The 14261-nt window shown below is 32.7% G+C and overlaps 3 protein-coding genes across 7 annotated transcripts; 1 reads left to right on the top strand and 2 right to left on the bottom strand.

The window, feature by feature from the left end:
* Window positions 1-142: 142 nt before the first annotated feature.
* LOC113870728 (CRIB domain-containing protein RIC6-like) lies at window positions 143-1377 on the top strand. The gene is given in 5 exon segments (XM_027507163.1): window positions 143-206; window positions 312-412; window positions 567-672; window positions 946-1328; window positions 1330-1377. Coding segments are annotated over 5 exon segments (699 nt in total). The 5' UTR covers window positions 143-145.
* A 2979-nt stretch (window positions 1378-4356) lies between these two features.
* LOC113870727 (piriformospora indica-insensitive protein 2) lies at window positions 4357-5694 on the bottom strand. Its single transcript, XM_027507162.1, has one exon. The coding sequence runs from the start codon at window positions 5692-5694 to the stop codon at window positions 4357-4359; it is 1338 nt and encodes a 445-aa protein (XP_027362963.1).
* A 1016-nt stretch (window positions 5695-6710) lies between these two features.
* Window positions 6711-12694, bottom strand: LOC113872508 (TBC1 domain family member 15). 5 transcript variants are annotated; one of them, XM_027510108.1, is made up of 12 exons: window positions 12548-12694; window positions 12051-12238; window positions 11706-11801; window positions 10898-11001; window positions 9947-10128; window positions 9159-9281; window positions 8981-9069; window positions 8246-8351; window positions 7784-7881; window positions 7380-7628; window positions 7204-7287; window positions 6711-6996 (listed from the first exon to the last, which is right to left on the bottom strand). In XM_027510108.1, the coding sequence occupies exons 2-12, from the start codon at window positions 12174-12176 to the stop codon at window positions 6982-6984; spliced, it is 1272 nt and encodes a 423-aa protein (XP_027365909.1). In that variant the 5' UTR covers window positions 12177-12238; window positions 12548-12694; the 3' UTR covers window positions 6711-6981. The 5 variants fall into 5 exon arrangements, with proteins under 5 accessions (XP_027365909.1, XP_027365910.1, XP_027365911.1 ...); XM_027510109.1 differs by having other exon boundaries at window positions 12051-12241; window positions 12548-12628; XM_027510110.1 differs by lacking the exons at window positions 12051-12238; window positions 12548-12694 and adding an exon at window positions 11524-11583 and having other exon boundaries at window positions 11706-11807.
* Between the last annotated feature and the right edge of the window lie 1567 nt (window positions 12695-14261).

The following is a 14261-nucleotide window of genomic DNA, read 5'->3' as shown; positions in this document are numbered from 1 at the left end:
CTTCCATTGATGGGTTCTCTTTGGGCTATTTCTTCATATTGGTGAATGTTCAACATAGGAAATTCTTTCTTTTTTCTCTTTTGGGTCTCAAAAGTCATAAATTGTCAAGAGAGAATTCCAAAGCATTGCACTTTTTGAGTTGAGCATGTCCGGCAGCAAGGTCAAGGGCCTTCTTAAAGGGTTTAGATACATATCTCAGATATTTGGTTAGTAAACCTTTCATCAATGCAATTTAATTATTGCTTTAATAAATATTATTATTTTCTCTTATGATTCTTGTTTCATGTTAACTAAAATATGTCACTTGGCAGATAATGAAAAAGAACAAGATATACAGATTGGATATCCCACGGATGTAAAGCATGTGGCTCATATAGGGTGGGATGGTCCCTCTGTAAATTCTCCTAGCTGGGTAATTCTCAACTTTCTTAATTGTTAAATAATATTCAATCTTTTAGATTATGTTAATTACCTAGTTACCTAAAATAATGTCTTGTACTTATGCTTGAGTTGATTTTCCTTCACAAGTTAAAGCTTTTGGGGGCCTTGTTATGACTATTTTTCAGATGAACGAATTTAAAACTTCTCCAGGATTTGCATCAGCACCTATAAATCTTACTGGGGATGTTCAAAATAAAGGGCAAGATAATGCAGTGAAATGGGTCTCCGAAGGTACATCTTGTTAATTTTCCCCATACACGATGTGATAATTCACTCAACTCCCTTCTCCAATAAAAACCTTGAGAGAACATCCTATGAAAACTAGTTGTTATAGTTGAAGAATTTAAGGTTTTATAAATTCCACATGCCAAAATGTTTATAACAATAACTGTTTAATCAAATTTAAAAATGTTTTTAATGGTAAAATAAAAAGAACGTGCATGAAAGTAAAACACAAAATAATATATTGATTGAATTTTGATTGCTAAAATTGTTTCCACATAGATTCAAGGAGAAAAAGTTCAAGATCTGTGCATTCTCAAGGAGTGGGAAGGGATTTGCCTGAATTACCTAGGGCTTCTAGAAGGCAACCAATGGGAGATTCACCAGCAAGAGAAAAGACAGAGAAAACAAGACAATCAAAAAAATCATCAAACAAAAATTCACAACCAAAGGATTCTATGGAGACACAACAATTCATGTCCCCAGACTCATCATGCTTAGGAGATGGGTCACCAGCACGAAGCTTACCAGATATCCCTAAAAAGGCTCGTAGAAAGAAATCAAAAGAGAATTCTAGTGGTGGTGGGTCATCCAAATTGAGATCTAAAGCTCAACAATTAGATTCTAATTTGGATTCTGAACCCGAATCTATGTCCAAATCTAGGGATGAACAAAGGTCCTTCGAAGAAAATGAACAGTATGAACGAGAAATGAATAGAATGTCTTGAGATATTTGTGTACTTTCATCCTATTAGTTAGAGTGTTGTATAGATAATTCTTAAACCTAGAATATTTTTTTTCACCTAATTTTTAATATTTATTTATGTGATTTTCTTAATATGATAATTTTTTTTTCATAGTCTTGTATTGCCTGCCAATTGTTGACATGTAATTTTAATTAGTGCAACTTGTTCCTTTTAGTTTTCAATAGTTTGTTTGGGATCGATTTCAAGACTTTTATTTTGATATAAGGATTGCACATATGTATTAATCAGTGATGGATCTAGAGTATTTAAGCTGTGGGAACAACTTACATACATAAATCTATAATATTAAAAATATAACATTATTATTGAAAGTATAAATTAATTTAATCACAACCTGCAACAAAGAGGAAAAAAAGAATATTGTCTAAAGGGGAGAAGAGTATCACAAAAAGAAACTTATATTTTTTTATCATTAGAAATGAAGGAAATTAAATGAAAAAATAAAAATAAAAAAGAGAAGTGAGAACATTGTCTAAAAAAAATTAAATAATTTTTTTTAGAATAAAAAGTTGTAGTATAAGTTATAATATTCTGAAATATTGGTAGTTTAAATAATTTTGTTATATACAATACTAAAAAATTTTATATACTTCTAATTGTTGAAATTTTACATATAAATAATAAATAAACATAATTTTAAATACAATCTCTTAACTTTTTTGATTCGCTTAAGATAAAATTTATTTCCTACGTAATTTACATAAATCCTAATTATAATAAAATATGAAAAAAATATTTATTATTATAATTTAAACTTTAGGTATCTATTTAACTTCTTTCTTTTTTTTTTTTTTATAAATTCTTATTCCTTCAAAATAGGGGTGTTCACATGTTGTTTTGGTTTGGGTTTAAAAAAAAAAATCAATTAAAATGGATTAGTTTGATTTGGTTCATATTTGTAAAAAAAATAACTAATTTGACACAAAAACAAACAGGTTAGTTTGATTTGGATTATCGAATTGTCTGATTAAATAATTTAAAATAAAAAATGTATAAAAAATAAAAAAATGTTATTTTTTTATTCGAATAATTCTTAACACATAATTTTAACATAATTATACAATATTCTAACACAAATACACAAATTCAAAATAAGTCTCAATTTAAAATAAAAAAATTAAATTCAAAATAAGTGTCAAAGATCTCTAAAGCTAAAATAATTTATACACTACAATAATATAAATACTTATTCTTCATTTCTTCATCCACTCTTGATTCTTCACTATCTTACAATAACATAAATACTTAGTTAACAAATAGTAATTAATTAAAAAAATATTAAAATTTATCAAATAATATTGGATTAATTGGATATATGTTCGAGTGATCGGATTGGCGTAGTGTCATCCATTATTCGATCCAAATCATGTAACCCATTAAATATTTATTTGAATCATTTTTCAGTTTGAAACAGTTTAAATTATTAGGTTCGTTAGTTTACCCGATTTGATATACACCTCTACTTCAAAACATTAAAAGAAAGCTCATAAATCAAAACAAATTCTAATCTATTTTCTTTTCTATAAAATCTTAAAAAATCTGAGTAACTTTTATCATAATTAAGGTAGATCTAAAATTTTCTTAGAAGTGATTGATGTTAACACAAAAGTATATTTTTATAAAGTAAACTCTTAAATTAATTTGAGGTTAAATGAACCATATATTTTATTTTTTAACATTTTAATTTTTTTGGTTAATCATTACATTTATAAAAAATATTTTTTTATCATCACATCACTTCAAAAAACTAAAATAATAATAACTTTATAAAATTAGAGACTACCAAAAAAAATTAAAATCTCAAATAATAAAAATATTATTAATACAATCTCAAAAACAGCTTAAAAATTTACTAAAATTTTGTATTTAGAATTGCTATGAGATTCCATTTTCTTGTTAGTGAAAGGATAGTTGGCATTGAAATGGAAGAAACTGGAATAGCTTTGACGCATCTTCAGGACGGAATAGTGAGAATAGGGACAGACAATAAATGGGATGGGAATAATATGCTATGCTATGCAATGCCATGCCATGCGAGCATGCATGCCTATGATGCTATGTCAATTATTAATGGATTCCAGCATCCATCCCAAAGCTCATCATCGTACCAATATTATGATATTGCTCCTGCCACTTTCTACACCCAATTAAAAGACAAATTATTACAAAGTATATAAAATAAGATAATTCATGTGATAAAAAGTAAAATAATATTCATAGTAAATATTATATAAACAATATAGCTCAGTTTTAAATGACTTGGTTGCTAGGCCAAGGTTGTAAATATAACTTATTTTGAATCACTTTAAATAAACATTGGATCTACATTTGTAATAACCCCTATTGGTAGCATCTTCTGCATGAATGTGGTTTCAAGTTTATAAACACATTCAGTGGTGTCTATTATCCATCTTTTGTTACTAACTTTAATTTATATTTAATATCACAGTGTCGTCACTTATTTAATACTATCTTTCAGTTCTCAAAATAATTAGCACGATCGATGCAATTAGGAAGAGGAAATTGCAATTTTAACATGTGTGCCTCATTCATCAAAGGATAAAAGATCAAATTAACAATTACTATAACCTCAGAATGGAAAATAAAACAGGTGAATTAAAACTCTCGTCTATAACGGTTCAACGTACAGAAAATAATGAGCAATTAAGAAGTAAAAGTGAGCATCAAAATAAGAACATATATTCTTCTATTTTGAGTAAAAATAAAGTAATTAATGCTTTCTCCTTGCTCCCTAAACATTTTCTTCACTGGTCACTACCATCACTATCACTTCGACTTTACACTTGATAAAAATCCTTTCCTAGTCAGAATAAACATGTTTCTTTGCTCTCTGTTGTTCACTGGTCAAAAAGAACTTTGCTCTCGCCTTAGTCTAACTTCCCAAAGACAACCTAGCAAACCACCCTCAAAATCCGATGAAGACAAAAAACCACCCCAGGAACATGACCAAGACCAACACAAGAGGATCAAAAAGCATCATAGAAACCCCGCTGAAAATGACAGCATCAGGAACATCTGTTTTCTTGCAGGGCTTCAGTTGATCCAAGTTGCCACTACCACAACTAATTCTGCTGTCCACACACAATCCTGTGTTCCCTGCAAGCTTCAGCTTCTGTCCAACAACTTTGGTGGAGAATGAGACTACACCACTCAAATTATTGTTCTCCAAGTTGATCTCATCAGCAAACTCAAGAAGCCCAAACTCCTCAGGCACAGGCCCATCAAGCCTGTTATTATCAAGCCCAAGATAAGACAATTTTTTCAAATAAACCCCCATTGAGGGTGGAATATGCCCAACCAAACCCATCTCTGAAAATCCCACCTTTTCCACACCTCCAAGATTTTCCCATATTTCCGGAATCACCCCAGAAAGCGAATTCCCACTCAGATACACTTCCTTTAACCTTGGGATCTCCCCCAAAAACAAAGGCACCCCAAAATTACCAAACCGGTTGAAGCTCAGGTCCAAAAGCTCCAAACTTTGCAAGTGTTTCAAACTCTCTGGGATCCTACAACCAAACCCATTGAAGCTCAAGTCAAGCTTCAAAAGCTGAGTGAGATTACCAAGCGATTCAGGGACACACCCTTCAAACCTGTTCTGACTCAGATCAAGAACCTTAAGTTCCTTCAACAACCCCAAACTCTCCGAAACCTCACCACTAAGGCTGTTCCGAGACAGAGTAACCTCTTCCAAGTTAACAAAACCACCAACCTGCTTGGGAACTTGACCGTGAAACCCATTTCCGATCAAAACAAGTCTCCTGAGAGAAGTGAGGTTTTGAAGAAAAGGACCAAGAGGAGCAACGAAAGAAGGGTTGTGAATGAAGACGAGTTCTTCGAGAGAGGGTAAGGGAAGTGCTTGTGTCAGTGTTAACCTTTGTGTTTGGTTGAAGCACTTGTAGAAGAAGAGTTTGCGAAGGTAAGGGAAAGAGGTGAAGAGAAGAGGGTTGAAGGTGGCATTGAGGGAGCAAGGTGGGTTAGGGGTTTCATCAGAGACATAGCCGAAGCTGAGTTCAACAATGTGCGGTGGTTGGGATGGTTGAGTAGAGTATTCGCAAACGACGCCGTGTGGGGCGGAGAGACAAAGATCATCGGGGAAAAGGGTGGGCCAGGGAACGGAGGGGTTGAGAGAGTGGAGAACTTGGTAGAGTGCTTGTTGTTCTGATGAGTCCAAGGGTGGTTGTTGGTGTGAGAGAGGGAACAGCGTGGTTGTGATGGCAATGATAAGGAAGAAGAGAGCCATTGGCATTCATGAAAGCAGAGAGAGGAATGTTTTGGTTTTGTTGTTGTTGAGGCTTGTTTGTTTGGTATTAGTAGGAGGGTAGAAGAGAGGCAAAAATAACAAACCAAGGTACGATGAAGAAAAGGACAAGAAGAGAGGATCATGAGACACAAAAGTGGAACCCAAATACGCGACAGGGATGCGCCGCACTCGCCGACTTCTTCTGTCTTGTTCTAGAAAGCGACATCTAACGCCGTTTACCTAACAGCATCATCTGCTCAGTTCCACTTTTACCCCCGACGCCTCATTCACTCACCATTTATTTACTTCAACGATGTTTCAAGCCATGTCTTTTCCCATTTTTATATGATTATTGTTACTTTTATTAATCTAATTAACTTACAAAAATGATATTTTATATAAAACTTATTTGAAAAATAATAATAAACATTTTGGCATAATAATAATCTCATCATAAGAAGTAGTTTCTTAATTTTTCTTGTGTATATGCACCTAACTACGTTGTCAGTGGATGATGAGAGATTTTTTTATTCAGATATTTAAACAAATTTTTTTAATCGTGTGTTAAAAAGTATATCATAATAAATTAATAAATGATAAGCATTACCAATACATGAATTCTATAATATTATTTAACAATATCTAATTGGCTATTTTTGTTGTAAATATACACGAGTAGTTCCCATTATGGTTTAAGAAAGATCCCTAGATCATTTTGTTATTACTATAGATGGAAGTGCGCTTGCGAAATGGTAGATTCATTTTCTACAATAATCTTTTTCTTCCCTCTATATCTATACTTTAAACAGTGCAATAACTGCGATGCTATTGCTGGAAGGAGGGAATGAATTTCTTGACATAATAACATGCACCCAAGTTATATTAATCTAGACTTCTATGTACCCAATTTATGAGCTTTGATTTGGTAATATAAATGTCTCCTTGTTATGGAAGAAAAAGGTCTTTCTTGCCTATAAGATATCGTGAAAATAATTCTACAATATGAAAGACCCCCAACAAATGAATAGATTTTGCATCTAAAGTTGACATTTTCTGGTTCTCTAGATTTCATGACATTGATATTGAAGTATATTTCAAAGTATAAGATTAGAATTTGATTTCAAATGATCAAAAAGGGCAGAGCAGGGGACAGCTTGCCATCACTAAGAAAGTGAAAAATAAATAAAAGAAAGAAAATAATGGGCTGTGGAGAACAATTGAAACCTCAGAAGATCATGTAACCACAGCTGCTATCAGATAGTTACAGAAAATCTATTGTTGTATCTGTCATGGCTTCTTGGCCTGCACGAACAAACAGCCACCAACAGAATTTATTGGATGGAAGCAAAATAATAAAATAAATGCTGACTTAAGTTTATAGGTTTGAGGTGAAAATGTAAACAAGGATAGTAAGCAAAGTGAATGATTATGTATGAACAGACAAAAAGAATGAAGAAAAATAGATCATTGAAGTTTCAAAATCAAGATTATTGGGAGAATGGAATTTACCTTGCTGAGGTATTTTTTCTGAATTTTCAGTGCTTCAGTGCATGCTTTTTTTGCATCAAGATTGGAGGTTATGTCACCCAAGATCTGAAGAGATAGTTTCACGTGAGATACATGCTGAAAGAAACATAGGCAAGAACATATATGTATCCATAAGGGGGATGGAAAGAGAGAGGGACCTTGACAACATCGTCTACACCCTTGGCCTCGCTTAAAATTCGCCTATTCTTGATCTCAAGAACACTTGCAACAAGAAAAACTGCCAATGCACTATTTTCCTCTGTATGCCCAGTCTTCACATTTTTTCTCTCAAATTTTCCATATTGCTTCAAAAGTTTGTCATTTGCAGGTAAAGGGCCTTTTTTAGCACCATCTGGATCCTCGTATTTTGTGAAAATGTTTGGGTTGTATTCCATGCCCCACATCAACTGGAAACAATCTATATTATGTCTTAAAATGAGCTATTAATTTGAAATACTCTATCTTGTCAAGAAATGATGAGGAATCAGAGAAAAATAGCTCCTCTAATTCTAAAAATGCATTTCTTGAGAAAAATTGTATCATTGTAGGAATTCATCCTTACCTCCCAAAGGTACAGAGTATCTGCAAAAGAAAATTCCCTTCGGAAAAGAACCATTAACATGCGAAATGCAAAGAGATATTCTCCTCCATCTAAATCCTCTGCAAAATAAAAAGAGAGGAAGTTTTAAGGTTTGCTTTCTTGGTTCTTGCACATAGATACAGAAGAAAGCTTTTGTATGCTGAGGCAAAGGTTTCAGGCAACAGCTACCTACTAAGGAGGGGTTCCCTAACTACTATAGACAATGAATTTTAATAGCACGCAGGGGAAGATACATATACAATTTTCTGTTATCAAGCAACCACAGAATATGATTGTCACATAAATATTTCCACAAACATCCACCGCATTAAACTGAAAAGCTTTTGGAAGCATTTGACTCTGAATTTGGTTCAAATTATAAATATAGAAGAAACTATTATTATCCAAGGCATATTGGAAGCTTCCCAAACAAGTTTTACATACCAAGGTGATGATGAAGCTTGGGGTCAACTATTTTCATTATCTGTGAGAGGGTACTCAACTGAGATTGCACCCCCATTGAACTCGCACTGCACCTGAAGTTCTCTCTCTGTCACGGAAACAACAGCAGAAATGTAAATACACCAGGCAAAATAATTTATTGAAATCAAACCAGGGATGTTAGAATGGGCTTAAATATTATCCAAGTGAATAAGAAGTATTTATCCATCTGAATCAGCTACAGTAATTTAATGTTCAACAGTAGTCTGTTGATTTTCCACCCTTGAGAAAGGACAGGGTGCCACACTATGAAAATAAGAAATAAGCCACTACTTCTTTCTCAATTGTAGAGTCATACAACTTTTGGGGAAACAATATTTCCTTTGGTGTAGAAAATGTGTACATAGAAAGAATAGAAGAGAAAAAAAAGTTGAAGAATTTCTTATCCATGCCTCTTCTAATCTCTAGTTTCAGCAACTATAAGATACAAATAAAAGTGCCAAATAAGTTGTGAGAATAACATCACGAAATATAGCCATGCCCAATCGTAGTAGTACTAAAGCACAAAAAAGAAATAATGGTTTGATGAACAACTAAGCATATTTTCTAACATCCCTTCTCAAGGACACCACCCCTTAGACTGTAGTGTAGTTTCTATGGATCAATCACCCAACCTTCCCGAAACATGCAGAACTAGCACTTTTAGGCAAATTTGTAGTTGGATTATGCTTGGCTTACCATCCTTCGCATTGCACGGTCAAAGCACCAGTAGCAATCTGCTTCATTCTCAATAAGAATAACCAACGGTGAGCAAATATCATTCATTCCTGCAAGGAAAATAATCCCTTAAGAATGTCTCAAACTTCTTGAAGCTCGTACATCTAACATTTAAAAATTGAAAGCTATAGTAATTCACCTTGTACATAGCCAATATCATTGTCCAACCAAGCATAAACTGCTAGAACATCCCAAAGTTTTGCTTGATTAGCTTCAGTCTCATAAAAGACAAGTGCTCGGTCTGTTCGAACCACATCCAGACCTAAAACGCAAAATAATCAATTTGCTGCTGTGGATGCTTATTAAAATAAATTTATTAATAAACCACAAGCAGACATTTTTAAGGGAAAAATAACACCATTAATAAACCACAAACAAAATGAAAAAATAACAGCATAAACTTATGTAACTATTATATAATGCCCTTCTTGTTCCTTGAACATCAAGGATCTGATCCCATTGTTCAGGTCCCAAGCCTGTTTTAATGACTTCTAAAATTTGTTAACTAGTTACAATTTGTGGAAATATAAATTCTAGGGTATGGAAGTGAAGATGGTGCATTTGCCATTACATATTTAAAGCATTTCCCTTTTTATTAATATTTTTTTAAATATCTTTGAAGTTTAAACTATACATTTAAGATATTTGTCTTTGTGGGGAAAATTCACTTGCTAACCAATTGAGTGAAAAGGACTGAGAACCATGACATTACACCCACAAAAGAACACAACCCTGCTTCTATGCCATTGATTTATGAGACAATCTGTAAGTACAAAAAGAGTTATCTTTTCCTATATCCACAAATTTATGGCACTAGCCTTTTGGTTTAGTAAAGCCCACAAAGCAAAACTTGTCAAAAAAAAAAAAAAAACTGAAGCCAAACAGAATGGAAAAAGTATCCAGTATTTATGCAGAGCATATGCATACCAATCTGATGTAATAACTGCATCCACTGCAAAACTTTCTTATCTGAAGTCTGGACAGCTACCAAAGAAGGATCTGTTGTTGGCTGGCCATCATCACCGATGAGGGGTGTTGTAATAAATTTTCCACTACCAATGACTGGGACAATCTTTTGACATTCAGCTTTCCACATATCATACTGCCCCCTGAATAATAAATTTACTATCGATTCAATTTTTTGTTTATTTTCATTCAATACAAAGAATGGGAGGACAAAAAAAGAACATTTAGGATTTGTTCCCTGAAAAGTTAGAAACATTAATAGCACTTTAGAAAAACCTAGACAAGAATATAGAAGGAAATATAGGAAGCAACTCAGTCTGGTGTTACTATAGTCTGGATTCTTTGTGAGATAGAGTAAAGAGAATTAATTTTCTTTTTGATAAATTATGAGGAACCAAGCTAAAAATTAATAGGACATGTGGCATCCAAGAGGAAATAATTATGGTCTCACAATTTCAATTTACAATAATACAGAATCTGAATATTTCGCCAGCATTTATACAATAGTGGTGCAATGGAAATGGCCAGAGTCACAGGAATGGTGGTGATGGAAAGCACAGGAAGTGGAAGCAGCAACCAGCAGGAAAGTACTGCTGGCAGTGGCAACTGGAGTATGGTGGAATTGGTGGATGATGGTTAAATATGGTCCACTTATTTGTTTTGTTTTAACACCCACCTATGTTAGCAACTAAAAAGTGATAACTTAGCCCCTCTTCACAGGTTGACAAAGACAGTGAAAAATTACACCAGGAACATCAATCATCTTAGAACCAACACCAATTGCACACCTAATAAACAGATACCTGAATTCAGAAGGCCATAGAAATTCATGGAGTATTGTTAATGTTCTTTTAATTCTCTAAATCTGATTTACCAATTTTACAAAATAACATTTAAATAATGAAAATATACCTCCGACGCTGCTTGAGCTCATTCCGTTCATCAAATGTACTATTAGGATCATAGCAACCTAGCAAGAACTCCCACACTTCCCCTTTGATTGAAGGATGGACACCCTTCATAATTAATAGAAATAAATTCAGCAATAAGCACAAATCAGAAGGGAGAAAAACTTGAATAATACTAATTTGATAATGAATTTAACTTTTCTTATGTATATTGGCCGAAAATATAAAGCACGTGAAATGTTTATTAAAAATCACCATCCTATGGTGTCTTTTTACAGAAAATATTGTCTTAAGGCAGGTGAACGCAAAAGTGTCATCAACCAACTCTCCCAAAAGTTACACAAATAGGTAAAGGCAGATGATTGATTTTACACTTATATAACAATCCTAATATGTCCCCTCACATAAGAGCCCTTTAGGCTTGAAGCGTAGGTAATACGCATGCCATTTAAAAGAATGAGGATAACTGACAAGGGTTGAACTCTAGACCACTTATTGATAAAGGCTCTGGTACCATGCCATAAACCAACTCTCGAAAAGTTTAATATAGAGTAAAGATATATTAATGGTTTTATACTTAATTAACATTTCTAACAAAAGGTTTTTATAATATTGCTACAGTCTACAAACCATAGGAAAAAGGATCACCATGCAGTTAAACACTAGTTCTTACTTAGAGTGATTAAAAATCTGCAAACATGTGGAGACAAAGTCACACAGAAAGGAAACCAAAAGAAAGATTGCTATTAATGATTATTGATAGATTCAGCAATGTAACTGTAAGCAGTACTCAAGTAAATAACAAAGGTTACCCCGCGCTGAATTCGTCTCAGCACTTTTGCGATATCCAAGTGACCATCTTCGGAGAATGAGGCATGCCATCTTCTTGAACTTAGAGTTTTCCCAGCCTGTGGAAACAGAAAATGCCATGCGTAAATCACATAACTTTTTGTTTTTCTTTTATTTAACAATATCACTAGAAAAATGTCACATAAGCATATACTCGCATCAAATTATCAATGAGTTGCTCATCACATTCAATTGGGGTACAAGTGTACAATCATTCCATATATTTATGTGCATTTTGGATCAAAATAAAATTATCAAACAATAAGAATTGTGATAAGAAAGCATTAGCTGAGAAACACAAAACTCACCCTTGGTTTAAAATGAGTGGTTGGAACATCGGCTTGGCATTCTTCTCTGATAGGGTAAAAGGTATTCAACTCAGTAGCTCCAGAACTCTTCATAAGAACCCTCCACAGTCCTTCACAACCAATCATCTACTCAACGAACCCTTTTCAATTCCAAGGTCGTTATTTTAGACCCATCACTCCATTAATTGCTGCTCATTGAAGAGACCCAACACGTCACACAATATTTAATTTTTTTCCTTCAATTAAGGGAACAAAGCAAAAGGGTCATTTTTCATGCCAACAGCACATTTCGATGAATACAGCTACGTTAGTTTCCTTAAAGTTGCCAAATTGTCGGAAAAACAGAAAAAACAAAACAAAGACACGTATCAAATCCTTGTTTGATAATTCCAATGAATTATGAATAGAACAACGTGATCTTAATCCGAGCCTGCGTGTCCTGAAAAACCCATTTGGGGCAAGCAATTATGAAATCGGGGTTGTGAAAAAGGAAGTACCTTTGGCGATTTGGTAAATGAATTGTTCATGGAGGTGAAGGTTGAATGGTGAGAGATTGAATTGAAAGAAAGGGGAATGGAATGTGTCGCACGAAATGGGGAATGAGGTGAGAGAGAATGAAGGTAATTAGTGTTGAATAGGATAATTCGCCAAATGATTGAAGAGGAAACACTGGATCTATATATATATATATATATATATGCATGCTCTTAACGGCCATTACGTAGACACTTATGTAGACATTTTTATCTTCTCATTATATTCAGATAAATTCAGATATCCTCCTTCCCTTAATTATTATTTTTTACAATATATCTTATCATTATGTACTTATTCATTATTTTTTATAAAATAACGAAAAGAATTTTATTATTTGAACATTAAAAATTTAGTATTATATGTAATATTATATATAATCATCTGTATTGTTCACTTTTTTATTCTTTTAATATATATCTTAAAAATATACCACACAACACCATCTTCTCCCAAAATTGTGTTAAAAAAAATCATTTTTATAATAAAAATATATTAAAATGATAAAAAAATAAAAACAAATATATTTTTAATTTTGATTTTAGTACTCCGAAAAAATATTTTTTAGTTTAGTCCCCATAAATATTCAAATGATTCTTTTTATTATTTTGTGATGACATAACATACATTTAGTCATATTATATCATTAATTATTTTGAGGTTACAAGTAACATGATATGCCTAAATTCTTGTCACTCATTAGTGAGTGATAACAAACTATTTTACAAGTTTCAAAACTTACGAGGAATAAAAGTAATAAAAAAATAAGAACTAAATTTTATGATGGGAACTAAAAATATATTTTATCCAAAAAATATATTAAATAAATTTTATTCATTCATCTATACGAATATTTTTGTCATGGAACATAACTTTTATTTATAACATTAACATTGTCAATTTTGTTTGTTAAGTGCTGTCTTTTATCACTATCTTAGGAGACACGAGAATAATGCGTTTCTCGTGCAAGATACACCACCTGTTGTACCAATCAAATACAACAAAAGATTTTCAATTGATGCTCTTTAATTATATTTATTATTCGTCAATATGAAATAAAAGATTATTGAAGTGTTGCATTGCGGGCACTGAATGTTGAAGAAGCCAGCTGATCCTATGTTATTTATAATAAATGTATATAAGAGAAAGATGCAACATGCAACATGCTACATGCTACCTTTGACTTGGTCAACTATGTTAATGGGTGAGAGATTATAGTTGTTATAAAACAACCGTGTACTTATCCACTGAGTCAACTATTTTATACACGTTGAAGACCAGAAAAAAGGAACAAATAATAGAAACATAAAAGCTGTTAGCAAAACTACTTAAATTTTAAATTAAAAGGATAATAGAAAATAGTTGGGTGACTAAGATGAGAGCTTAGGATTCTCTCATAGCCTCCAAACTTAAAAAAATAAATTGAAATCAATAGAAAAGGGCATGGCTTGTAAGCCAATGCTTCCTTCTGAAGACTTTTATATACTTTAAAAATTATTGATGTGTTGTAGCTTAGCTTACCTATGGTTTAGAAGTAAAGGATTTGATGATTTGGAGGTAACATTTGCTTTTGAAATTACAAAAAACAAATTGATGGAAATTTCATTTTCTTTTTGGAATCAATTATCATTAATCTGTGCACTCCTATCATTTGTCTTAAATTTTAATGGTTTGTGC

The sequence above is a fragment of the Abrus precatorius genome, unplaced genomic scaffold (assembly GCF_003935025.1).
Source record: "Abrus precatorius isolate BTA unplaced genomic scaffold, Abrus_2018 Scaffold7, whole genome shotgun sequence".
In the NCBI taxonomy this organism is placed as follows: Eukaryota; Viridiplantae; Streptophyta; class Magnoliopsida; order Fabales; family Fabaceae; genus Abrus; species Abrus precatorius.
This window is presented reverse-complemented; position numbering and strand designations above follow the sequence as displayed.